The sequence below is a fragment of the Macaca nemestrina genome, chromosome 2 (genome assembly GCF_043159975.1).
Source record: "Macaca nemestrina isolate mMacNem1 chromosome 2, mMacNem.hap1, whole genome shotgun sequence".
Lineage (NCBI taxonomy): Eukaryota > Metazoa > Chordata > Mammalia > Primates > Cercopithecidae > Macaca > Macaca nemestrina.
Window position 1 is genome coordinate 121,164,445 of NC_092126.1, and position 27,446 is coordinate 121,191,890.

Here is a 27,446-nt window from a genome sequence, read left to right on the forward strand (position 1 = left end):
AGACCAATACACAAATGTTGACAGCAGCATTATTCATAATAACCAAAAGTGTAAACCATCCAAGTCTCCATCAAAAGGTAAATGGATAGACAAAATGTAGCATATCCACAGGGAATTTTTTTTTTTTTTTTTTTTTTCGAAATGGAGCTTTGCTCTTGTTGCCCAGGCAGGAGTGCAATGGCATGATCTTGGCTCACCAAAACCTCCACCTCCCAGGTTCAAGCGATTCTCGTGCCTCAGCATCCCGAGTAGCTGGGATTACAGGCATGTGCCACCACACCCGGCTAGTTTTGTATTTTTAGTTGAGATGGGGTTTCTCTATGCCAGTCAGACTGGTCTCGAACTCACAACCTCAGGTGATCTGACCGCCTTGGCCTCCCAAAGTGCTGGGATTACAGGCATGAGCCACCACACCTGGCCCATCCACATGGAATATTATTCAGCCATTAAAAAAATGAAGTACAGACACTCCCCATGTTACAATGGTTCAACTTACAATTTTTAACTTTATGATGTTGCAATTCAGTATGCATTCAGTACGCTCCTCAACATATGACAACTTACCTCCGGATAAGCCCATTGTAAACTGAAAATATCAAAAACACACATTGAACTTATAATTTTCAAACTTACAATGGGTTTAACAAGACATAACCCCCTTGTAAGTCTAGGAGCATCTGTACTGATTCATGATACTGCACAGATGAACCTTATAAACATTATTCTGGGTGAAGGAAGACAGACACAAAAGGTCACATTTTGCATGATTCTAGTTAAATGTAATGTCCAAAATAGGCAAGTGCATAGAGACAGAAAGTAAGTTAGTAATGGCAAGAGGTTGGGAAGAAGAGGGAATGGGAACTGCTAATAGGTACAGTGTTACATTTTGAAGTGATGAAAATGTTCTGGAATTAGCATTGATGGTTGCACAACTTTGTGAATATATTAAAACACTAGTGAATTGTACTTTAAAAGGTTGAATATTGTATGGTATGATAATTACAACCCAGTTTATTTAATTACCAAAAAAAAAAAAAGATAAATCTGGAGTATCTTACACCAGAAAGCAAGAAAGTGTTCAAAGAATGACAGAGATATGGCAAAAGAACATAGAAGCCAGCCTGTAGTAAGTTCTCCCTGGCTAAACAGGGACAATTTGAATACCAAAATAGGTAATAATGGATTAGAATCCATTGAATAAAACAAGAAATCAGAGTCCAAATAGACATATAAAAATAGTGTGGTGATTTAAAATATGTCCAGGCTGTGCATGGTGGCTCACTCCTGTAACCCCAACACCTAGGTGGGAGGATCACTTGAGGCAGGAGTTCAAGGCCAGCCTGGGTAACATAGGAAGATACGTCTCTACAAAAATAATAATAAAAAATAAAATAAAATAAATAAATAACATCTGTCCACAAATTCTTTGACACTCCTTTCAAAACATGGAGCCTAATTCTCCTGTTCTTGAGTGTGGACCAGATTAGTGGTTTGATTGTAATGAACAGAATATGGTAGAAATGACAATGTACAACTTTGAAGGCTAGGTCATATAGGACACTGTGGCTTCAGCCTTCTCTCAGTACCTGCTCTGGGAAAAGTTAGCTGCCATGTTGTGAGAACATTAGGCAGCCCTATGGAGAAGTCCATAAGGCTAGGGCTGAGACCTCCTAACAACAGCCACAGAGAACTGCGATCTCCAGTCAACAGCTGTGTAAGTAAGCCCTGTAGGGAAGCAGACTCTCCAGACTCCTATGTCCAGCTGACTGAAACCACAGATAACATCTTGACTGCAACCACATAAAAAACTCTGAGCGCCAGAACGACCCACCTAAGCAGCTCCCAGATTTCCAACCCTCAGAAACTGTGTGAAATAATGTTTGCTCTTCTAAGCCTAAGTATTGGGATAATTTGTTACACATCAATAAGTAACAAACATAATTTCAAATATCTTCCCCAAAAATACCCAGTTACAAAAGGAAAAACAACTTATTAGTGGAGAAGCTTGGAGGATACCACATTAATCAAGTGATCAAACTGAACATCATCAAAAACAGGGCAAGCTCAACTTATGTGCCACCTCCTGACAGATGGCAGAGCCTCAATCTAATCAGGAGTAAATACCAGACAATCCTAAACTGAGGAGTTTCTGCAAAATAACCGTCCTGTAATCTGTAAGAATATCAGGATCATGAAAGTCAGAAACTAAAGAACTATTCTAGACTGAAGATGACTAATGAGATGTGACAGTTACATGCAACAGATTATTCTCAGTTTAACTAGACATTATTGTAATAACTGGTAACATTTGAACTGGTCTTAGTATTAGATGATATTAACTTATCAATGTTGATTTTACCAATTTTGATGGTTGCATTGTATACTCGTTTGTAGGAAATAGAATCTAAAGTATTAAGGGATGACAGGGCACCAAGTCTCCAGCTTACTACCAAATGGTTCAAGAAAAAAGTCTTCTGTATTGTACTTGCCACTTTTCTGTTGGTTTGTAAAAATAAGCAAAGGAAAAATGAAAAAGTCCTACATGAAAACATCTGACCAACTTTAATAATGGGATTCCTTTAAGGCACCAAGTTGCAAATTATTGTCTTTCAAGTATATTAATATATTATTAACAAAGGGCACAAATAGAAGATAGGAAGTATAGTTACAAGATAAATCACTCTTTGAAAGCTTTGTATTATACTGATAATATGTTATCAAAGTCGTTTTTTTGGGTGAGAGGTTAAGTTTTTAATATTCAGGAAAGGCAACTTGTCTCGAACTAAAAAAATAGTAGTAGTAGGCTGGGTGCAGTGGCTCACGCCTGTAATCTCAGCACTTTGGGAGGCTGAGGCGGGCAGATCACGAGATCAGGAGATCAAGACCATCCTGGCTAACAATGGTGAAACCCCGTCTCTACTAAAAACACAAAAAATTAGCCGGATTTGGTGGCACAAGCCTGTAGTCCCAGCTACTTGGGAGGCTGAGGCAGGAGAATCGCTTGAACCCAGGAGGCGGAGGTTGCAATGAGCCGAGATCGCACCACTGCACTCCAGCCTGGGTGACAGAGCGAGACTGTCTCAAAAAAAAACAGTAGTGTGCATCAAATTAACTGCAGTATAGGATTACTGAAATGAAGGTCTGTAAGGAAATCACTGGTTCTTTTTTTTTAGTACCACATTTATATTCCCATTTTGGAGTACCATGCCTTTATGCTAAGCTCCTCCCACCAAAACAGCCATGCCTTGGGAAAATAATTAGAAATTCACTTCTTTTTTTTTTGAGATGGAGTTTCACTGTGTCGCCCAGGCTGGAGTGCAGTGGCACGATCTCAGCTCACTGCAACCTCCGCTTCCCGGGTTCAAACGATTCTCCTGCCTCAGCCTCCTGAGTAGCTGAGATTACAGGTGCCCACCACCATGCCCAGCTAGTTTTTGTATTTTTAGTAGAGACAGGGTTTCACCATGTTGGTCAGGCTGGTCTCGAAATCCTGACCTCATGATCCACCCGCCTCAGCCTCCCAAAGTGCTGGGATTACAGGCTTGAGCCACCACATCTGGCGGGAAACAAGAACTTAAAAACAACAAACTAACTTGCCCCACTCTTAAACCAATATTATGTAATTCACATCCAGGAGACGAGACACGTGCTAATCAAAGGTGTTAGTGATGGAGGTAATTAACTAGGGGTTGAGCATCCCTAATGTGAAAATCTACATTCCAAAATGTTCCCAAATCCAAAAGGTTTTGAGCATTGACATGATGCAACAAGTGGAAAATTCCACACATGACCTCAAGATGAGTCAAAGTCAAAATGCAATCAAAATTTAGTTTCGTGCACAAAATCATTAAACTTTTTTTTTTTTAATTACGTTCAGGCTATGTGTATAATGTGTATATGAAGCACAAGTGACCCTTGTGTTTAGACTGGGGCCCGTCCCCAAGATATCTCATTATGTATATGAAAAAATCCCCAAATGCAAAAAAGTCCAAAATCCGAAACACTTCTGATTCTGAGCATTTCAGATATGGGATATGCAAGATGTACCACAAAAGCTAAGATAATCAGTGACAAACAATAAAGCCTAAGACTCATACCCGAAAGTTCAAAAGAAAAATTGTCTGATAATTGAACTCCATATTAATTTATGCCAATTCCGCAAACAAATTATTCCCTCATGAGTCAAGTATCAAAACGAGAAATAGTACACATTCTTCTTTGTATATTTTTCCTGTAATATTTATTCATTTATTTGGGGGACACTCCCTCTTTTCAACCTAACAATGCTATAACATGTAATTTTTAAGAAAATTAATTTGTTTTAAAAGTCACATTTATAATTTTTTTTTTTTTTTTTTTTTTTTTTTGAGACAAGAGTCTCGCTCTGTCACCCAGACTGGAGTGCAGTGGCCGGATCTCAGCTCACTACAAGCTCTGCCTCCCAGGTTTATGCCATTCTCCTGCCTCAGCCTCCCAAATAGCTGGGACTACAGGCGCCCGCCACCTCGCCCAGCTAGTTTTTTGTATTTTTAGTAGAGACGGGGTTTCACCGTGTTAGCCAGGCTGGTCTCGATCTCCTGACCTCGTGATCTGCCCGTCTCGGCCTCCCAAAGTGCTGGGATTACAGGCTTGAGCCACCGTGCCCGGCCCACATTTATAATTTATATGCAGTAAAATTTACCCTTATCAAAGATCTAGAATAGTTCCATCACCTCACAAAATCCCTGCAGCCCTTATGTAGATTTCCTCCCCCAGCACCAGGTAACCACTGATCTGATTTCTGTCCCTATATTTTTGTCTTTTCCAGAACATCATATAAATGGAATCATTCAGTAAGTATCTTTAAATATCTGGAAACTTTCACTTAGCATAATGCTTTTGGAAGTCTTTCATATTATTGCATATATCAACTGTTGCTTCTTTTTTTTTAATGCTGAATAGTATTCTATGTGCATTCATGTATTGCATTTTGTTTGTCCATTTACCATTGATGGATACTTCGGTTATATATAGTTTTATACTGTTATGAATAAAGCTACTATATAGACATTTGCATACAGGTCTTCATGTAGACAAATTTTCATTTTTATTGAATAAATACCTAGAAATAGGATGAATGTACTGTGCTAGAGCAACATACAAAACTAACCACTCTTTTTTTTTTAACTAATCAATCTTTTGAAGCAGTATTCCATGTAGTTTACAAGTCATAAAAAACAAACAAGCAAATGAACAAACAAAAAGGTTGGCCAGGCGCAGTGGCTCACACCTGTAATCCCAGCACTCTGGGAGGGCAAGGCAGGTGGATCACTTGAGGTAAGGAGTTCCAGATCAGCCTGGCCAACATGATGAAACCCCATCTCTACTAAAAATACAAAAACGTAGCCAGGCATGGTGGTGTGCACCTGTAGTCCTAGCTGCTTGGGTGGCTGAGGCAGGAGAATTGCTTGAACCTGGGAGGCGGAGGCTGCAGTGAGCCAAGACTGCAGCATTGCACTCCAGCCTAGGCAACAGAGTGAGACTCTGTCTCAAAAAAAGAAAGAAAAAAGATCCCACCAAAAAAATCCATTTCAAGTCTTTCACGACTTTTTGAACATTTGGTAACTGCTCATTGATAGCAGTGGTTTTTCAAGCTGGCCTATACATCGAACTACCTGGGGAACTAGAACTTGGGCACCAATCCAAAGATTTAGCTGCTCTGGGTAAAGGCACAAACATTACTTTTTCTTTTTCCTCTATTTCTCTTCTAAGTGCTAACAGTATCTCTTTTTTGTTTTTTCATTTTCCATGTTGACATTTTTCAAACATACAGAAAAATAAAGACAACAGTATAAGAAACGTCATGTACATATCACTTAGATTTAATGATTAATATTTGCCATTTTTCATATAATCTATTTTTTCTTACTGAAGTATTTTAAAATAAAACACAAACCTCATGACATTTCACTCCCAAATAAAATGCATCTTTTTTTAAAAAGTACATTTTCTAACATCATTACAATATGATTCTCACACTAAACCAAACAAAAATATTTTTACATATAATACATATTCTATATCTAAATTTCCCTAATTGCCAAAGCTTATAACATGTAGCCAGGGATGAACCATTGATTTATAACATGTAAAACATAACTATTTTCTTCCAATTTTTTCCACATCCTATATAAGAACATTCATTTTTTAAATAAATTAACATCACCACCACAAAGCAAAAGAAAAGTCAGTTAACAAAATTTTTTATTCTTTACCTGAAAATATCCACCTCATGAACAGTAGGTAAAATAACAGATATATTTGTGTCTGCCTGAGAGACAGAAAAAAAAAATAATGAGAAGATATCACCAAAATTTACAGAAAATTTTAAAATATATCTATCTTGTGATCAATAAGCCATGTTGCCCCGTTTAACTTTTAAGATTCTCTTCCTTTAGGAGCAGCCAAAGAAGGAATGGGTCTTACCAATCTTCCCTAATATAGCAGAAGGTCAAAAATAATGCAGATATCATGGATAAAGAATTAATCCTGGCTGGGCGTGGTGGCTCACGCCTGTAATCCCAGCACTTTAGTAGGCCAAGGCAGGTGGATCATGAGGTCAGGAGATCGATACCATCCTGGCTAACACAGTGAAATCCTGTCTCTACTAAAAATACAAAAAATTAGCCGGGGGCGGTGGCGGGCGCCTGTAGTCCCAGCTACTCAGGAGGCTGAGGCAGGAGAATGGCGGGAACCCGGGAGGCGGAGCTTGCAGTGAGCCGAGATCGCACCACTGCCCTCCAGCCTGGGCAACAAAGCGAGACTCCATCTCAAAAAAAAAAAAAAAAAAAGGAATTAATCCCAAGTTCATGCCTGTAATCCTAGCACGTTGGGAATCCAGAAGGAAGAATCGCTTGATGCCAGGAATTCGAGACCAGCCTGGGTAACAGAGCGAAATCTCATCTTTACAAAAAATATTAAAAATTAGCCAGGTGTGGTGGCATGCACCTATAGTCCTAGCTACTTAGGAGGCTGAGGTCGGAGAATCACTTCGGCCCAGGAATTGGAGGCTGCAGTGAGCTACGATAGTGCCACTGTACTCCAGCCTGGGTGACAGAGGGAGACCCTGTCCTTGTTTAAAAAAAAATTAATCCAATAGTCAAAATTAGATTAATTTGCAACTGTATGAAATACTCCCATTATACTGGTTGATATGTAACAGGAATACTAATTTTCCTACTGCTACTTGTTTTTTATTCAATTCAAAGAACAAAGTACAACAAAAAAATTTACACCAGTTAAAACATTTCAAATGAAAACTTAACCCCACCCATGAACAGATGGTGCTTTTGGAAAAATAAAGGGCAATTGTAACTACAGAATCCTTTTAACTGAGTTTCCTAAAATTGGAAGTCTGCTGGTCACTCTCCTAAGAGGTTTTGCCAGAATCAAGGCTTATTGAAAAAAATTCACTTTTCCCTTTCCCTCACAATTAAAATATAGATTTTGAGTTCTCCAGTCTCTACTGGAGAAATAACAAGAAAAAACACCCTAAGAAACATTAGAGATTACCAATTCATTAAAAATTATTTAATGGGACATTTCAGTAATATTCAGAAATATGTAATAACCTCAAGAAACTCTGCATTTGCTAGTTCAAAAATTCTGTTAAAGAGACTATATGTGCTGGATCATTCTACCATAGTACCACACAATACCTGCTGAGTTAACTGCACTATTTGAGTTGTCCCAGGCTTGTCATGACATGTGGGAATCCGTACCTAAAAGAAAGACAGGAAATTATTTTTGGCTATAAAAGAATGGGGGATGAGAAGTGCTATATCCTGCTGCTAAAAAGGTATGGTCATTAATGCCAAAAAAGCTACAAAAATAAAATTATCTATGTCAGAGTTAAAAACTAAGGTCATATTTATTTTTAGTCACAGCAGAAAGTAAATCAAAGTCTCCATACCCACATACACAGTAATTACTAACTCCCTGAGAAGTATGTTGAAAAACAAAATGGACATCAGCTTCATAATGCTTCCTGTTTATTGTTCCAATCTTTGCTTCATTAATATACACACACCCAAACACACCCTCTCAAGCTTGCCAAATTTTTGGATAAATCTCACAGGAAACAATGAGAACACTCCATCCAGAGCTATCAGTATTACTTTTGATGATTTCCCAAGGAAAAACACAATACAGATCCTACAAAAATGGGCAAATGTAGAGAGAGAACATTGTCAAAAGTAAGTCCTACTCCATAGTGAACTGCAAAGCACTTAGAGTACAACTCATACGAAGTCTGAGAGGAAAATGGTAATTCATTTAAAAGAAAAATCTAACAGAGAACAATACCCTGGGATGAACATGTGTGGTCTGACATCACGTGTTAAGAACATCATTTAGGACTAAGAACGAATGGCTTTCCCAATTTATCTTAATTTTTTTTTTTTTTTTTTTTTGAGACGGAGTCTCACGCTGTTGCCCAGGCTGGAGTGCAGTGGCGCGATCTCGGCTCACTGCAAGCTCCGCCTCCCGGGTTCCCGCCATTCTCCTGCCTCAGCCTCCTGAGTAGCTGGGACTACAGGCGCCCGCCACCGCGCCCGGCTAATTTTTTTTTGTATTTTTAGTAGAGACGGGGTTTCACTGTGGTCTCGATCTCCTGACCTTGTGATCCGCCCGCCTCGGCCTCCCAAAGTGCTGGGATTACAGGCTTGAGCCACCGCCTTTAATTTTTATTAATTCATACTCAATTCTACCAAGTAATCTGTTTCTGCATATCACTCATCTCTGGAGGCACTGGCAGGGCCATGGAGTTGCAGAATTCTAGGAGGCAGGATGTACATGTACATATATAACATATAAATGACACTGTTCTGCAAACTCTAGAGGCTGCCATGAGATCAGAGGCGCCTGAAGTTGTGTGACTAATGGTTCTGGGAAGCAAAATGAATTGCAGTATCTCTATAATGCCTCACATCAATGACAAACAAGGGAAAGCAATAACATGACTAATATTAATATTAGGTTAAAAAGCAAAGCCCATATGTGAGCTTCCTACAAAGTTCTTTTTTTTGTTGTTTTTGTTTTTTGAGACAGGGTCTTCTTTTGTCGTGCAGGCTGGAGTGCAGTGATGCAAACATGCCTCACTGCAGCCTCGACTTCCCAGGCTCAAGCAATATCCCGAGTATCTAGGACTACAGGTGTGCACCACCACACCCCACTAATTTTTGTATTTTTTGTAGAGACAAGGTTTTGCCATGTTGCCTAGGGTGGTCTTGAACTTTTGGGCTCAAGGGATCCACCCGCCTCAGCCTCCCAAAGTGCTGGGATCACAGGTGTGAGCCACCATGCCTGTTCAAAAGTTCTCTAAAAAGATCACAATTACCCTGGGAAACATAGCAAGATTCTGTCTACAAAAAGTTTAAAAATTAGCCAGGTGTGTTGGTGCATGCCTGTGGTCCTGGCTACTTGGGGGGCTGAAGTGGGAGGGTCGCTTGAGCCTGGAAAGTTGAGGCTGCAGTAAGCTGTGATCGTGCCACTGTACTCCAGCCTGGGTGACAGCACAAGACCCTGTCTCAAAAAAATAAAAATAAAAATAAAAATAAAAATAAGAAGGAGACAACTGAGATACAAGACACTACCTTCATTACCACCCCCATGATTGGCAGGTGTAATGTTTTCCCTGGCACTGGAGCAGGCCATCGATCAACATCATTACAAGCTGAAAAATATAACAAAATATTTTCTTAGAATAAGTGAAAACATCAAAGTATTAAAAATGAGGCATTAGAAATAAGAAAACTACTTTCCATATAGCAGAAAAAATATACTGGGAAGAATGAAAGATAAAAGGCAAAAGAAAAGTGAAAGTGATGAAAACATTTTATATTTCACTCAGAAATACACATATGTTGGTTAATTTATATCCTAAGTATTAAAGGGAGTTTTCGTATTCATTTATTACCACTAATTAGCTACAAAAGCACATCAACTGGCAAAGGCCTTCCATCTGTAGCAAGTGACAAAAGGATTTTTCAACAGTACTCTAAGTATTAGAACTGTCAACTCGATATTCATTTATTATTATCCTGATAATAATAAGCATCATCAAAGTAGTTAAAGGAAATAACAACAGACAGTTTTGGATATCTGTAGGTACAGATGCCAGACAAATAGTTTTATACCTTTCTCCTATCATATATTCCTTAAATTCTTGCCTGAATTTTTATAAATTGTTATAAATCAACTTCATTTTAATCATTCATTTCCAGTAAAAATCTTAAAACTCTTTCATAAAGGTACTCAACTCATACCATGTTAAACTTACCTGCTTCCAAATAAGGTTCACTCTTTTCAAAATACTCTGGTGCTATCTGTTTGAGCACAGTGTGAAAAAAATGAATATAAGGTAGTTTGCTGATCAAAACCAAGGACTGAGGAAAAAAAAAAACAACGTTTTAAAAATTGCTTTGCATTCATTTCTCGCATAAGCAATAACTAACAAGCTAAATTGAGCAAAAAGTGTGGATTTTAAAATAAAAAGGCTTTTACAGTGGATAGCTAAAAGGAAACAAAACCATAGCTACAGAATACAAAAAGTTTAACCTTATTGTTACACTTTAAGAACATAAAAGCATGTAACAGATTTTTCTGCTCTTCAAAAAAAGAATTTCCTACCAACAAACTAATGTCACGAGTAACTTCGAAAGCCTAGCTCCTGCTATCCTTAAAATAGCAATATCAGGAATTAGCCATATGAACTCTTCCTATTAAAGAAAGAGCAAATTTTGATACTTTTGCAAAATACTTACGAGTTATATTTTATAGTTCAACTGCCATAGCCACATAGTTGGAAATTGTAACGTTATGGTTTGATCATTTCAGATACAAATTATACCAATTTTTAAACTTTTTTTTTTCTTAAAAACCACTCTATCTTTCTAACACCAATCAGTGGTCAGGGCAAATTCTGAGTACAAAAGGGAAAGGTATGTCTTGCTAGCTGGGATTAAATAGGAAAGATTCTTTTATTTTTGTTTCTTTTTTCTTTTTTTTTTTTTTTTGAGACAAGGTCTCACTCTGTCACCCAGGCTACAATGTAATGGTGTGATCATGGCTCACTGCTGCCTCAACTTCTTGGGTTCAGGTGATCCTCCCACCTCAGCCTCCGAAGTAGCTGGGACTACAGGTATATGCCATCAAGTATGGCTATTTTTGGGGGGCACGGTGGATTTTTGGTAGAGATACGGTTTTGCCATATTGCCCAGGCTGCTCTCAAACTCCCAGACTCAAGCAATCTGCCCACCTTTTCCTCCCAAAGTGCTGGGATTACAAATGTAAGCTACTGTGACTTACCTGATTCTTTTTAAGAAACAAAAGGAATTGTATATTTGGAATAGAAACAATAATGGCTAAGATGTTGCTAAAGTTTATTTACTAGCTCTTTAAAAATAAGATACAACCTGCTTATTCCTTCCCTTATTCTAAAATGTAAAAATTAAGTGGACTCCTCTGGCTTTTGACAGAATCCTGTGCAATAATTGTAACTTACTGTCAGGAATCTAGCAGAGAGAGCAAAAATTCAATAGCAGTTAAACATATAGAGACAGGTGTCCATGATATTTAAAAAAAAAAAAAAAAAAAACAAGATAAAATATAAACCCAAGGCTAAGCACGGTGGCTCACACCTGTAATCCCAGCACTTTGGGAAGCTGACGTGGGTGGATCACCTAAAGTCAGGAGTTCAAGACCAGCCTGGCCAACATGGTGAAACCCCATCTCTACTAAAAATACAAAACTTAGCTGGGCATGGTGGCGCACACCTGTAATCTCAGCTACTTGGGAGGTGCCTGTAATCCCAGGTACTCGGGAATACAGTACCTATACTCCCAGCTACTTGAACCTGGGAGGCAGAGGTTGCAGTGAGCTGAAATCACACCACTGAACTCCAGCCTGGGCGCTAAGAGCAAAACTCTATCTCAAAAAAAAATATGTATATATAGGCCGGGTGCAGTGGCTCACACCTGTAATCCCAGAACTTTGGGAGGCTGAGGCAGGTGGATCATGAGGTCAAGAGTTCAAGACCAGCCTGGCCAAGATGGTGAAACCCTGTCTCTACTAAAAATACAAAAAATTGGGCAGGCGTGGGGTGGGCACCTATAATCCCAGCTACTCAGGAGGCTGAGGCACAGAATTGCTTGAACCTGGGAGGCAGAGGTTGCAGTGAGCCGACATCGCGCCACTGCACTTCAGTCTGGGTGACAGCATGAGACTCTGTCTCAAAAAAAAATATATATATATATATTTTATATATATATATAAAATACCAAAGACTTTAAAGACTCTTAAAACTAACAGTTTCTGTTTTTCTAATCACAAAATAAAAAAATACTTTTCTTTAATAGTGTATATGACAATTACCTTCTGAAAGTAGCCTCTTTTTAGAGTTTTATCTCGAACTTGCCGGAAATACACATACCCATAAAAATAAGCAGGATCCTTCTATGAAGAAAGTGACAAGTAAGTGTGTGTGTGGGGGGGGTACATATATATGTATCTATACCTATATCCATATCTTTATATTTTAATATTAACATCAGGTTCCTTTATAAACCCAAATCAAGACATGAGATATACACAAAGATATACACAAAGAGCTAGTTATGCTTTTCCACCAACAAATAATAATCATGATAGCAACAGCCAGATCAGAACCTTCTAACTCTGACGTGGCCCATATGATGTGTGTAAAAACTTAAAATTAAAACAAAAAAAAACCCTCCTAACTTGCCCAAAGATGGCAAAGTACTAATCACAATCTAAGTACTAAAGTCAGATTTTCCCTCTATAACTTACTCAGCTTATATTCTTTATTCATCTCTATACTAGGTGATTGAAATTAAAAAACAGTCAAATTCTGTTTTCCCCAATGTTGTATTTCGTTTCTAAAAAATTCTACCTACAATTTTGAGATTGTCATATTAAGGGATCAATCTTAAAACAAAATGAGGTATCCTAACACACAATTTCAAGAGAGAAAATAAAAGGAGTTAAATGACAATCTGAATCTTATATAGTCAGTTATACGTTAACCCAATAATAATGAAGCATAACAATGTTTATCAACATACAATCTGAAAGGTAATTCCATTCCAAAAAATTTAAGCATTTACATCTTAATGGAGTAAACTTTGGCTCAGTTCCTTATTTGATTATTATTGCTTAAACAAATATATATTGACCACCTACTTTGAACAGGGTAATGTGTTAGAGAAGATAAAAAGATGCATAAGACACAGTTCTTCCTCAAGGATATCATGATTTAGGAGGGATAAGAAAAGTAGAAAAATGAGGCCAGGTGCAGTGGCTCATGCCTGTAATCCCAACACTTTGGGAGGCCGAGGTGGACGGATCATGAAGTCAGGAGATCAAGAGCATCCTGACCAACATGATGAAACCCTGTCTCTACCAAAAATACAAAAATTAGCTGAGTGTGGTGGCATGTGCCTGTAATCCCAGCTACTCAGGAGGCTGAGGCAGGAGAATCGCCTGAACTCAGGAGGCAGAGGTTGCAGTGAGACGAGATCACACCACTGCACTCCAGCCTGGTGACACAGTGAGACTCCATCTCAAAAAAAAAAAGTAGAAAAATGAGTATTATTGTAATAGGAGGGTGGGTACCATGAAAGAGCACAAAGTGTTATAGGAAAGCTAAGGGCAAAGAGTAAAGATTTCATGGAGGCAGCTGTATTTGAATTGGGAATTGAAGGATGGATATGACTTAAACAAAGACAAAGGCATTCCAGGTTGAAAGGGCTAGGAGTTTTAGTAAAAACACAAAAGACAAAAAAACTACATGCTATCTCAGGAAAAAGCACATAGTTCAGTTTGACTAAAATATGGCATACATATGGCACACATAGAAAGCAGATGAAGGTGAAATTTTGATAGGATAAAGGTCTTATTTTGGAAGGTCCAAAAAGTGAAGACAAGGAAGTAGTAACCTCTTTACTCATTAAACAATTCGCAGTCATTTTAGATTTTACTTATATAATATATTGTACACTTTAGCTGGTAACACTGTATAAGATATATTGTGCTGGAACAAAACAAGAGGTGGGACGTCCTTGGGTAAATTTCTTATCCTCAATAGCCCTCAATTCCCTCATCTACAAAAGGATCTCTCTTGGAACACTGTAGGGAGGATTAATTAGATGATATATGCTTATTAATACAGTATCTAGAACATAAAAAGCCCTAACAAATAACAGCTATTACCATCATTGGTTGGAAGAATATATTAGTAGTGACAGCAAGGAGGAGATGGCTCTAAGAGACATTTCACAGGTAGTATCTCTGCCCTTAGTGGAACCAGGGAGGTAAACTATAAAAACTGGTATCAGGCTAATTATGTCCAAGTCACACTGGATGTGCTGATAGGGCATCCAGATGAAAACGTTCCTCATGTAGTTAAAAACAAATCTAGGCTCTAAGATCATCTGAATTATTAAAATGTTTTAAATAAATAATAACTAAAACAAGGCTCATTCAAAAATCAAAAAGAGACAACTATGTTATCATCAAGTATGACTACCTCAACTCTAGATGATATTTACTGTACAGTACAACTCCACTCCCAAATCTAATTCAAGAGTTTATTAACAAATGAAAGAAAATTACCTCAACATTCTAATCCATTTTTATAATTCACAATGACATTATGTTTCAAGCACAGCAACTGTATAAAGTCTCTTTCATTCAGATGCTGAATCCTTATGAGTAAGACTCACTTAGGAAATTCAGCTATATAATATAGTAGCAAAACAAAAGCAAAATATTTCTGAATGGTGTCAGAGGTAACTGAATAAATGAGTTCTAAAGTTTCCTCTCAAATGGACATTTTTCTATGACTACTTTTCCAACCTTTAAGTAAACTGGTAAATCTTTGTCAAATTGATCCAGGAGACAATGCAGCGACACCCTCCTCCCAGAAGACTGTCGAAATCTAAAACAAAACTGGGTATCTCCAAGACAACCTAATGAAAATAAAAATGAAATAAATTAAGGATAGTTTAGTATAACATTTATCCAGTTTCATCAATTTTAGAGCTGAAAACAATCCTATCAATCATTTTAACCCATTCTGTCATGTTTTGGAGGAAAAAAAGGAAATCCTAAGAGTTCAAGTGACTTGCTCAAAGCCATCCTTGCTCATCAGAGGCAAAGCCAGAGTAAAACATGCATCTTAATTCCTAAGTCTCTTTACTATTTTTTCCTATTCCATATCCCTCATGTAATAAAAAATTTTTGGAATATATCTGCATATAATGTTGACTCACAAACATAATAATAAGCAAAAGATGCCAAACACAAAAGAACACATATTGTTCAAATCCACTTTTATAAAATGTTTTGAAAGCAGGCAAAACTAAACTGTAGTGCTTAGAGACGCATTACTGGATGATAAAAGTATAAAGAAAAGAAAAGTATTGTTGTAAGAAAGGAGAGTGGTTACATTTGGAGGAAAGATTCACCTCAATTTCCTTGTCAACAAAATCAAGGAGTACTATTAGATAATCTCTAAAGTCACTTCCAGTAGTAACATTCAAAGATACTAAAATAAAATTCCCCAACTTGACCTATGACTGTACTGAATTCCAAGCATCTTACCCAATATACTCACTAAGAAAACTAAAGACCTACAAGATCCAAAAAGATATAACAGTTATGCTGTGAGCACCATAGCTTTCTGATGATTCACTCAAAAACAGAAAAAATTTTAATGGAAATTGACTTTTTCTTTTATAAACAGAGTTATAAGAATGAACTTACATAATTTTATTTTTTTGAAACAGAGTCTTGCTCTGTTGCCCAGGCTGGAGTGCAGTGGCGGGATCTAGGCTCACTGCAACCTTCACCACCCGGGTTCAAGAGATTCTCCTGCCTCAGCCTCCCGAGTAGCTGGGATTACAGGTGCGCGCCACCATGCCTGGTCAATTTTTTGTATTTTTAGTAGAGATGGGGTTTCACCATGTTGGCCAGGTTGGTCTCGAACTCCTGATCTCAGGTGATCTGCCCACCTCGGCCTCCCAAAGTGCTGGGATTACAGGCGTGAGCCACTGCGCCTGGCCTTTTTAAAAAAAGTTTTCATTAGAGATGGGATCTTGCTATGTTGCCCAGGCTGGTCTTGAACTCCTGGGCTCAAGTGATCCTCCCACCTCAGCCTCCCAAAGTGTTGGGATTACAGGGGAGAGCCACCACACCCGGCCTTAAAATGACCTCAGCCTCCCAAAGTGTTGGGATTACAGGGGAGAGCCACCACACCCGGCCTTAAAATGTTATTTCTACATTTGTACAATCACAGCTACAGAGTGATCAAAATGTCTAAGACTAAGACAAAACATGAAACTTCAAGAGCCAGCCCCCTCCCTTGACCCTCAGCTTATATAGTCACTCTCTCTGATTAAGGTCGTTAAGCTGGATTGCTGAGAAACGGTACTTTAGACCAGAGCTTCTCACAGTTTATTCCATAGACTGATGCCAGTCCATAAACGCGTTACTGTTTCATAACCAAATAAATATGCAAGTTGAGAATATACATTTAGAAACTTTCATAGCAACTTGATATTACTGTAGTAAATTTGTACTTTTAGGCCAGGCACAGTGGCTCACGCCTATAATCCCAGCACTTCAGGAGGCCACGGCGGGTAGATCACCTGAGGTCAGGAGTTTGAGACCAGCCTGGCCAACATGGTGAAACCCCGTCTCTACTAAAAATACAAAAATTAGCCAGATGCAATGGCAGGCACCTGTAATCCCAGCTACTCAGGAGACTGAGGCAGGAGAATTGCTTGAATCTAGTAGGCAGAGGTTGCAGTGACCCAAGATCACACCACTACACTCCAGCCTGGGCAACAGAGCAAGACCCTGTCTCAAAAAAAAAAAAAAATAGACTTTTATTTTACATTTCTTTTTTTCCTCATTTCATTTTATTTTTCTAATTCAATTACCACAGACTGGAAATATTAAAAACCCTAACTGGCCCTTCAACACAGTCTGAGAAGTGCTGCTTTAGCTACTGGGAAGTGTAAAGCACATCATGATGTCACTGCTGTCTACAGAGAAGAAATGTGTTGAGACAAATATTGTCTGCATGTTAAGTTCATCCAGAACAAGGAGGATTAATGATTCCCTCAGATTCATCACTGCTTCAAACTCTCTCTACTAATGCTGAGTTTGTTCTCTGGACACGTTTAAAATACAGTGACTACTGTCCTTGGGCACTCATCACAGCTTAAGCCTCAGGAACACCTACATTCAGATGATGTTAATGGTAAATGATAAGGAAAAAAACACTGGACAAATATTTATCAGAGGGAAGATCCACTTTAAACTTAGGCTCCTAAAGATAAAAGCCACTCAAATAGAACAAAACACCAAAACCTAAAAAACCAACCAAACAAAGCTTTTTTAAAGTCAGGAGAATCTAAAGTGGCAGAGGGGCTGGGAAGGGCAAACCATTCCAATCTCAAAAGCATTTTTATCTGTGTCATTTTTTCATCCAGTCTAACAAGCTGTTTTACTTTAAGTGTATACAATGGAAATACAGGCTTGATTTATGTCTCTTTCCTAAAGACTGCTCTACTGTGTCTGGATTTCCTTCTACAGAAACTAAAAGCTATCCTGGGAAATAATAAATCTATTTCAAAGTTGGTACAGTAATCCCAACTTTCTTTTTTTTCATGAGATGGAGTCTCGCTCTGTTGCCCAGGCTGGAGTGCAGTGGCACAATCTAGGCTCACTGCAACCTTGGCATCCCTGATTCATGAGATTCTCCTGCCTCAGCCTCCTGAGTAGCTGGGACTACAGGCACACACCACCATGCCCAACTAATTTTGTATATTCTTCAGTAGAGACGGGGTTTCACCATGTTGGCCAGGCTGGTCTCGAACTCCTGACCTCAAGTTATCTGTCCGCCTCAGCCTCCCAAAGTGTTGAGATTACAAGTGTGAGCCACTGCACCCGGCCTCCAACTTTCATTTAATAAACACATTTAAAAAACCAAACTCTTTGGATAACTACAACTGAAAATAGCAATTTCAAATATTTACAAAACATACGGTCTTCTTGCTACCTAGAATAATGATGATCTGTTAAGACAGCAAAGTGCCTGCTTTCAGGTCTTTTGTAGATTTTCCTCGTACCAACCATACTTCAAGTCACAGGAACCACACTTCATTTGATGTGCAGCACATAAAAAAAGCATTAAATAATATCTATGAGGAAAAAAATCGGTTGGACGTGGTAGCTCACACCTGTAATCCCAGCACTTTGGGAGGCCGAGGTGGGCAGATCACAAGGTCAGGAGATCAAGACCATCCTGGCTAACACAGTGAAACTCCATCTCTACTAAAAATGCAAAAAAATTAGCCGGGCATGGTGGTGGACTCCTGTAGTCCCAGCTACTCAGAAGGCTGAGGCAAGAGAATGGCGTGAACCCAGGAGGCGGAGCTTGCAGTGAGTGGAGATTGCGCCACTGCACTCCAGCCTGGGTGACAGAGTGAGACTCCATCTCAAAAAAAAAAGAAAAACAATCAGCCAGGTGTGGTGGTTCATGCCTGTAATCCCAGCACTTTGGGAGCCTGAGGCGGGCGGATCACTTGAAGTCGGGAGTTCATGACCAGCCTGGCCAACATGGTGAAACCCCGTCTCTACTAAACATACAAAAATTAGCCAGACATGGTGGCAGGCAAGTGTAGTCCCAGCTACTTGGCAGGCTGAGGCAGAAGAATCACTTGAACTGGGAGGCTGAGGTTGCAGGGAGCTGCGATTGTGCCACTGCACTCCAGCCTGGGTGACAGAGCAAGACTCCATCTCAAAAAAAAACAAAAACAAAAACAAAACAAAGAAAAAAGAAAAAAAAAATCTAAAGGTCATTCATAAGCCAAAAGTACTTAAAAATTGTTTTGATAATGACACATGCAGAGGCTATAAAACTAGATATAGGCTACGTAAACACCACAGAATTAACTTCTTAGCCTTGATGTATGAGTGTGGGGGACTCTTCCTCTACCATCTTAGGTTCACTAACTGGGCTGTGAAATAAACGAACAACAGATTAATGAGAAAATATTTAGTTCGAATGCATACAAAGGCTTCAGAGAAAAAAAAGTAAAACCTAAAGGAGGTGGTTAAACTTGGGAGCTTAGATACCATTTTAACAAAATAAAATAAAATGCACACAGCAACTAGACAAAGGAAAAAGGATTTGGACTTCTAGGGGTAGTAAATTGTGGGAAGGTAAACATATGGGTGAAACTAATGAAAGATAAGGGTTATTTTAGCAAGGTTTATTTATGCAGAACCAAGCTGGTACCATCTCCAGTGATAAAGAGTTTTCTCTGGTGATTCAGAATCTTTCTCCTCTTCCTGGTATGGGAAAGGGGAGGGGTGACACCTTCACAAAGGGAAATGTATGTCCTGCTTTTAGGCATATGGGGGAGGGTAAAGGGCTCTTTTTGCATCTGCTGTTTCCCAGTTGCCTTCAATTCAAAACAATTCTTAAGCCAAAGTGGTATATTTCGGGGTGGTATATTCTGATCCCCTTCATGCTCGTGTAGAGAAGTAAAAAACAGAGGGGAGCCATGACAACCAGCTATGATCTGAAAGAGAAGAGCATCCAGTGTGATTCACTGGGATTCCATGCAAAAAGTCAGTTCATCCCGCAATCCATACAACTCAGCTAACTTTGAGTCCTGGAAATCTAACCCATCACAATATATAGGAAGTGTATGTACAGATTTTATAAGAAAAATGTTAACTGAAATGAAGATACATTCCTACAAGACCTCTGTATCATTATTTCATAAATGGGTCAAAGAACAGTAAAATAATTCCAGGTCAGAAAAAATGCCTCACTGGGATCTCTAAAAGGCAATATCTAATTCACCAAGATATCACTTTTCTTTCATATAGTTCACCAAAGCTGAGTTCCAAATGTATAGGAAAAAAATTCTGGAAGCATTTACACAGAAAGGAGAAAATGCTAAAAAAAAAATTTTTAACTGTCAAATCTCTCAAATCAGATTGAAAGAACTAATTAACAGAATATTAGAAATAACTGGCCGGGTGCAGTGGCTCATGCCTGTAATCCCAGCACTTTGGGAGGCCGAGGTGGGCAGATCACGAGGTCAGGCGATTGAGACCATCCTGGTTAACACGGTGAAACCCCTTCTCTACTAAAAATACAAAAACAAAAAATTAGCCGGGCGTGGTAGCAGGCACCTGTAGTCCTAGCTACTTGGGAGGCTGAGGCAAGAGAATAGTGTGAACCCAGGAGGCAGAGCTTGCAGTGAGCCGAGATAGCGCCACTGCACTTCAGCCTGGGTGACAGAGTGAGACTCTGTCTCAAAAAAAAAAAAAAAAAGTAACCATAAAAGGAAAGAAAACTAGACTGTCTCTGCTTTATAGGGTTATAATTGTGTGTGGCCTGAGAAGCTGAATGTTTTGGTCACTATAAGCCAAGAAAAGCTAGTTTGAAAGTGAAACACAAGAGGTAACCTGAAGGATGTCAATGATTAGGACCACACAAAAGGAATAGCTTGAAAGAGACCAGCAAAACCAAGCTGAACAATAAACAGACCCTTATATGTTTTTTTCTATACACCAAGCACTATGCCAAGGCTTTACATATATTAACCCATATAAACTACTGCACACAACTTATGGCCTTGCTTCCTGACCAAATTTATCCTGGCTTTTTTTAGGTTCACTGCTTTTACAGAGTTCCTGGTAAGCTCCCAGATTCTGAATTGAAAGTAAACTACACACTATATAATTTAATACATACTCCATGAACCCTAAATACATCAGTGTCGCTGATTTTCAACCTCTTCACTATTTCAAGAGTTTATTGTTCCTTGATGGTTTACTTCATCACACCATAACAGTTATTTTAAGAGTTGAAGCTAGTAAAATCAACAATGATATGACTTGGCATCATTAAAATAGGAATAAAAATCATTGATCTGTTTGCATTCTAATATGCTATTTCAATCAATTTTCATACATTAACAGTATAACCGGTATTCTTAGCATAAAATTAAACAGAAACAATAGATGAAAAATAGTTACCTGAATTTGAATCTGGAAAAGACAAATAGCAAATATTGGTTTTCTGAAAAAGAAAACAAAAGCGATGTATGCTGATACACACATAATCAATAAAAATAAACAGAAATATAACAGTAAACTATACAGAGCAGTATTTTTACTTACTTCTTTGTCAGTAAGTTTGGAATGCTGAGGATAAATTACCTGGAAGAAAAGAGTTAAATTTTGTTAAACATATTATAAACGTTAGTTATAAACACATTATAGGCCGGCACAGTGGCTCACGCTTGTAATCCCAGCACTTTGGGAGCCCGAGGCAGGCGGATCACTTGAAGTCAGGTGTTTAAGACCAACCTGGCCAACATGCCGAAACCCCATCTCTACTAAAAATACAAAATTAGCCAGGTGTGGTAGCATGCACCTGTAGTCCCAACTACTTCGGAGGCTCAGGAGGGAGGATCACTTGAACCCGGGAGACGGAGGTTGTAGTAAGCTGAGATCACGCCATTGCACTACAGCCTGGGTGACAGAGCAAGACCCCGTCTCAAAAAAAAAAAATATATATATATATACACACACACACACATATATATATTTTAGACTACTGTCTTTAGTCTACTATTTTAGACTGTTTCACATATATAATATATATAAAAATACAAAATATATATATAATATACATTATATATATAAAAAAAACTTCAGTCTAAAATAGTAGTTGGTTATGGTCAAATCACTTTCAGAAATAGTTCACAGAAGCACAGATAAAGAAAATGCAGTACATATACATAATGGGATATTATTCAGCCATTAAAAAAATGAAATCCAGGCCAGGCATATTGGCTCATATCTGTAATCCCCGCACTTTGGGAGGCCGAGACATGCAGAGTTCAATACCAGCCTGGTCAACATGATGAAATCCCATCTCTACTACAATATAAAAATTAGCTGGGTGTAGTGGCTCATGCCTGTAATCCCAGCTACTCGGGAGCCTGAGACATGAGAATCACTTGAACCCAGGAGACAGAGGTTGCAGTGAGCTCAGATTACGCCACTGCACTCCAGCCTGGGCGACGGAGTAAAAAAAAAAAAAAAGAAAGAAAGAAAGAAAAAGAAAAAGGAAAAAAAAAAAAGAATGAAATCCTGTCATTTGCAACACCATGGGTAGAACTGGAGGACACTATGTTAAGTGAAATAAACCAGGCACAGACAGACAAGTATCACATGTTCTCACTCATATGTAAGGGCTAAAAAAAGGAACTCACAGAGATAGAAAGTAGAATAATGATGGTAAGTTACCAGAGGCTGGGAAGGGTAGTAAGGGTTTGAGAGGCGGAATAAAGAAAGCATGGTTAAGGGGTACAAAAATTAGTACAAAAGTTAGACTGAAGCTAGTGTTTGGTAGCACAATAGGACAACCATAGTTAAAAATAATTTATCGTATATTTCAAAATCACTAAAGAGTAGAACTGGAATGTTCCATGCCGGGCGCGGTGGCTCATGCCTGTAATCCCAGCACTTTGGGAGGCCGAGGCGGGCGGATCACAAGGTCAGGAGATCAAGACCACGGTGAAACCCCGTTTCTACTAAAAATACAAAAAATTAGCCGGGCGCGGTGGCGGGCGCCTGTAGTCCCAGCTACTCAGGAGGCTGAGGCAGGAGAATGGCGTGAACCCGGGAGGCGGAGCTTGCAGTGAGCCGAGATTGCGCCACTGCACTCCAGCCTGGGCGACAGAGCGAGACTCTGTCTCAAAAAAAAAAAAAAAAAAAAAAAAAAGAACTGGAATGTTCCTAACACAAAGAAATGATAAATGCTTGAGGGGATGGATATCCCAATAACTCTGATTTGATCATTATACATTGCATGTCTGCATCAAAGTATCACATGTACCCCATATACATGTGCAAGTATTATATATCCACAATAATGAAGAATTTTTTGTGGTTTTTTTGTTTGTTTGTTTTTGAGAAGGAGTTTCACTCTTGTTGCCCAGGCTGGAGTGTAATGGTGCAATCTTAGCCCACTGTAACCGCCACCTCCCAGGTTCAAGTGATTCTTCCGTCTCCCGGGTTCAAGCAATCCTCCTGCCTCAGCCTCCTGAGTAGCTGGAATTACAGGAATGTGCCACCACACCCGGCCAATTTTGTATGTTTAGTAGAGACGGGGATTTCACCATGTTGGTCAGGGTGGTCTTGAACTCCTGACCTCAGGTGATCCACCTGCCTTGGCCTCCCAAAGTGCGGGATTTCAGGCATGAGCCACCGCGCCCAGTCAAGAATATTTTTTTAAAAATACTGGGAGGCCGGCCGGGCGCAGTGGCTCACACCTGTAATCTCAGCACTTTGGGAGGCTGAGGCGGGCAGATCACAACGGCAGGAGATCGAGACCATCCTGGCTAACACGGCGAAACCCCATCTCTACTGAAAATGCAAAAAAATTAGCCGGGCGTGGTGGCATTCGCCTGTAGTCCCAGCTGATGGGGAGGCTGAGGCAGGAGAATGGCATGAACCTGGGAGGCGGAGGTTGCAGTGAGCCGAGATCGCGCCACTGCACTCCAGCCTGGGTGGCAGAGCAAGACTTCGTCTCAAAAAAAAAAAAAATTTTTCGGAGGCCGAGGCAGGTGGATCACGCCGAAGTCAGGAGTTCAAGACCAGCCTGGCCAACACGGTAAAACCCCATCTCTACTAAAAATACAAAAATTAGCTGGGCATGGCAGCGCGTGCCTGTAATCCCAGCTATTCGGGAGGCTGAAGCAGGAGAATTGCTTGAACCAGGACCCGGGAGGTGGAGGTAGTGGTGGGCCCAAGATCGTGCCACTGCACTCCAGCCTGGGCTATAGAGCAAGACTCTATCTCAATAAATAAATAAATAAATAAACAAATAGTTCTACACCACTATTCACAATAGCAAAGACATTAAATCAAACTAAATGCCCATCAATGACAGATTGGATAAAGAAAATGTGGTATATATATACCATGAAATACCATGCAGCCATAAAAAAAGAATGGGATCATGTCTTTTATGGGAACATGGATGGAGCTGGAGGCTATTATTCTCAGCTAACTAATGCAGGAACAGAAAACCAAATACTGTATACTCTCTCTCATAAGTGGGAGGAGCTAAATAATGAGACTTTATGAACACAAAGAAGGAAACAACAGACATTGGGTCTACTTGAGGGTGGAGGGTGGGAGGAGGGAGAGGAGCAGAAAAGATAACTATTGGGGACTGGGCTTAACACCTGTGTGATTAAATAATCTGCACAGCAAACCCCCGGTACATGAGTTTACATATGTAACAAACTTTCACGTGTACCCAGAAACCTAAAATAAAAGTTAAAAGACAAAAAAACAAACAGTTCACAAACTTTAATAATGAAACAAAGGGGAAAGCTGGGAGCAGTGAGTAATATTTACATTAGGTAAAAAAAGTTTTTGGTTTCAATTTATCTCCAAAAGATTGGTAAAATCGTTAAGTTATCAAGAACTATTTACCAACTGACTAATAACTCAAAGCTTACTGAGTCTTTTCCTTGGTAGCCTATAATGTACAGAGAAGATAATCTTTCAGCTGGCATCTCCTTCAAGAAATAATAATTTTCGGCCAGGCGCGGTGGCTCAAGCCTGTAATCCCAGCACTTTGGGAGGCCGAGGCGGGTGGATCATGAGGTCAGGAGATCAAGACTATCCTGGCTAACATGGTGAAACCCCGTCTCTACTAAAAATACAAAAAAAAAAAAAAAAACTAGCCGGGCGTGGTGGCGGGCGCCTGTAGTCTCAGCTACTTGGGAGGCTGAGGCGGGAGAATGGCGTGAACCCGGGAGGCGGAGCTTGCAGTGAGCCGAGATCACGCCACTGCACTCCAGCCTGGGAGACACAGTGAGACTCCATCTCAAAAAAAAAAAAAAAAAAAAAAAAGAAATAATAATTTTCAACTGACTTCAACAAGTAATACACATCCTAACTACTTAGTTACTAGTAAAAGAAAAATGAAAAAGAAAAATAATGATCTGCACTTTAAGAAACCTCAAGGACCATCTCTACAATAAAGGCTATCCTAATTCTCTCTGGTCCCTTTAAAGGATTATTATGCATTTTCTTAGGTTGTTTTAGTGTCTGCAGTGACTACAGCCACCTTCTGAGGAAACTCCTGCCCCAGAGCCCCTGCAAGGAAGCAGGGCTAGGTCAGATCAGCTACCACCAGAACAAATACTAGTAAACAACACACCCAAGGGCACACATTCTACAAGCCAACCAAGCTCTGTTATAACCAACCTGACCTCCTTAGGAGATGAACATTACATTGACGAAAGTGACAAAAATTACACTCTCAATACTTGACCAGTCAACTGGCACTATACATTAATCACAGAAGGCAACCTGTGTGCATTGGTAGTAATGCCTCTCTCATGCCACCAATTATCAAAGGCCAGTGATTTCAAACAGGATACCAGAGGTGCCTTAAAGGCCACCTGGTTGTACCAATGGCTGTCTTAGGAGAGTCAGGCCCCTGCCCCAGAACATAGAGGCTGCAACGAGCCAAGATCATGCCACTTCACTCCAGCCTGGGTGACAGGGTGAGACCCTCTCTCTCAAAAAAAAAAAAAAAAAGTCCTTCTTGGCCAGATACCACAGCTCACACCTGTAATCCTAACATTTTGGGAGGCCAGGGTGGGCTGATCACTTGAGGCCAGGAGTTTGAGACTAACCCGGCTAACATGGTGAAACCATATCTCTACTAAAAATACAAAAAACTTAGCCGGACGTGGTGGTGGGCGCTTGTAATCCTAGCTACACGGGAGGCTGAGGCACAAGGATTGCTTGAACCTGGGAGGCGGAGGTTGCAGTGAGCCGAAATCATGCCACTGCCCTTCAGCCTGGGCAAAATAATAAGATTGCTTAAAAAAAAAAAAAAAAAAAATCCTTCTCTTGTTACAAGATGACTTAGAATAAGTCCTTCTCTAATCTTTTAACAGTTAAATCCTTGTTTCCAAAAGCATGGTACACATGCCAGAGGACATATTACATGGTGCACAGCCCTTTTAAAATTGTAATAGTTAGGCCGGGCGCGGTGGCTCAAGCCTGTAATCCCAGCACTTTGGGAGGCCGAGACGGGCGGATCACAAGGTCAGGAGATCGAGACCATCCTGGCTAACACGGTGAAACCCCGTCTCTACTAAAAATACAAAAAACTAGCCGGGCGAGGTGGTGGGCGCCTGTAGTCCCAGCTACTTGGGAGGCTGAGGCAGGAGAATGGCGTAAACCCGGGAGGCGGAGCTTGCAGTGAGCTGAGATCCGGCCACTGCACTCCAGCCTGGGCGACAGAGCGAGACTCTGTCTCAAAAAAAAAAAAAAAAAAAAAATTGTAATAGTTACATGCACCACACTTAATTTAATGTGTAAAAGCATGGCGCACATGCCAGAGGAGATATTACATGGCGCACAGCCCTTTTAAAATTGTAATAGTTATATGCACCACACTTAATTTAATGTGTAAAAGCATGGCACACATGCCAGAGGAGATATTACATGGTGCACAGCCCTTTTAAAATTGTAATAGTTATATGCACCACACTTAATTTAATGTGTATTAGGAAAAAAGACCTAACACTCAAAATCGATATACCATGGATACAAATGCTTAAGATATAGCTAAGTAAAAAAAGGGGGCAGAGGGATGTGAAGAATCCAGTTAAAGAAAAATATTAATAGTACAAATAATATGACAAGGAATGACTGAAACTTAGAAAACAACAATGAATTAAGTTTTTGCATATTTTCTTCTAATATTTATGGGCTTTTTCTTAAATTCTGAGCTATAGCTCAAACTGCTATTTTTTTAATTTTTATTTATTTATTTATTTATTTATTTTGAGACAGAGTCTCGCTCTGTCACCCAGGCTGGAGTGCAATGGCGTGATCTCAGCTCACTGCAACCTCTGCCTCCCAGTTCAAGCGATTCTTGTGCCTCAGCCACCCAAGTAGCTGGGATTACAGGTGTGTGCCACCATGCCCAGTTAATTTTTGTATTTTTAATAGAGACAGTGTTTCACCATGTTGTCTAGGCTGGTCTCAAACACCAGACCTCAAGTGATCCCACCCGCGTTGGCCTCCCAAAGTGCTGGAATTACAGGCATGAGCCACCGTGCCCAGCCTCAAACTGTTATTTTTAAAATTGTCAACTTTCCCAACACTATTTGCTCAAACAAAAAACTATTTCCCATTGATATGTAAGGCTCTAATAGTACCTTCTAATAAATTCCACCTGCTATTCCTATGTCCTATCATTTTAATCAATTCTCTACAGTGAAAGACAGCAGGAAGATGGAAAGAAACCAAGT

General features: G+C 39.6%; 1 protein-coding gene across 5 annotated transcripts in view; it reads right to left on the bottom strand.

The window, feature by feature from the left end:
* LOC105482718 (DENN domain containing 6A) overlaps positions 1 to 27,446 on the bottom strand; it is a 71,421-nt gene that overhangs the window by 25,576 nt on the left and 18,399 nt on the right. For 3 of the 5 annotated variants that reach the window (XM_011742996.2, XM_011742998.2, XM_024793187.2), the window contains 8 exons: positions 21,268 to 21,306; positions 21,124 to 21,166; positions 14,914 to 15,026; positions 12,412 to 12,492; positions 10,319 to 10,424; positions 9,633 to 9,712; positions 7,698 to 7,760; positions 6,255 to 6,310 (listed from right to left, as the gene is read on the bottom strand). In XM_011742996.2, the coding sequence (XP_011741298.1) occupies positions 6,255 to 6,310; positions 7,698 to 7,760; positions 9,633 to 9,712; positions 10,319 to 10,424; positions 12,412 to 12,492; positions 14,914 to 15,026; positions 21,124 to 21,166; positions 21,268 to 21,306 (581 nt within the window). The remainder of the gene's footprint in view (positions 1 to 6,254; positions 6,311 to 7,697; positions 7,761 to 9,632; positions 9,713 to 10,318; positions 10,425 to 12,411; positions 12,493 to 14,913; positions 15,027 to 21,123; positions 21,167 to 21,267; positions 21,307 to 27,446) is intronic. The other 2 variants (XM_011742997.3, XM_011743003.3) reach the window with 2 other exon arrangements.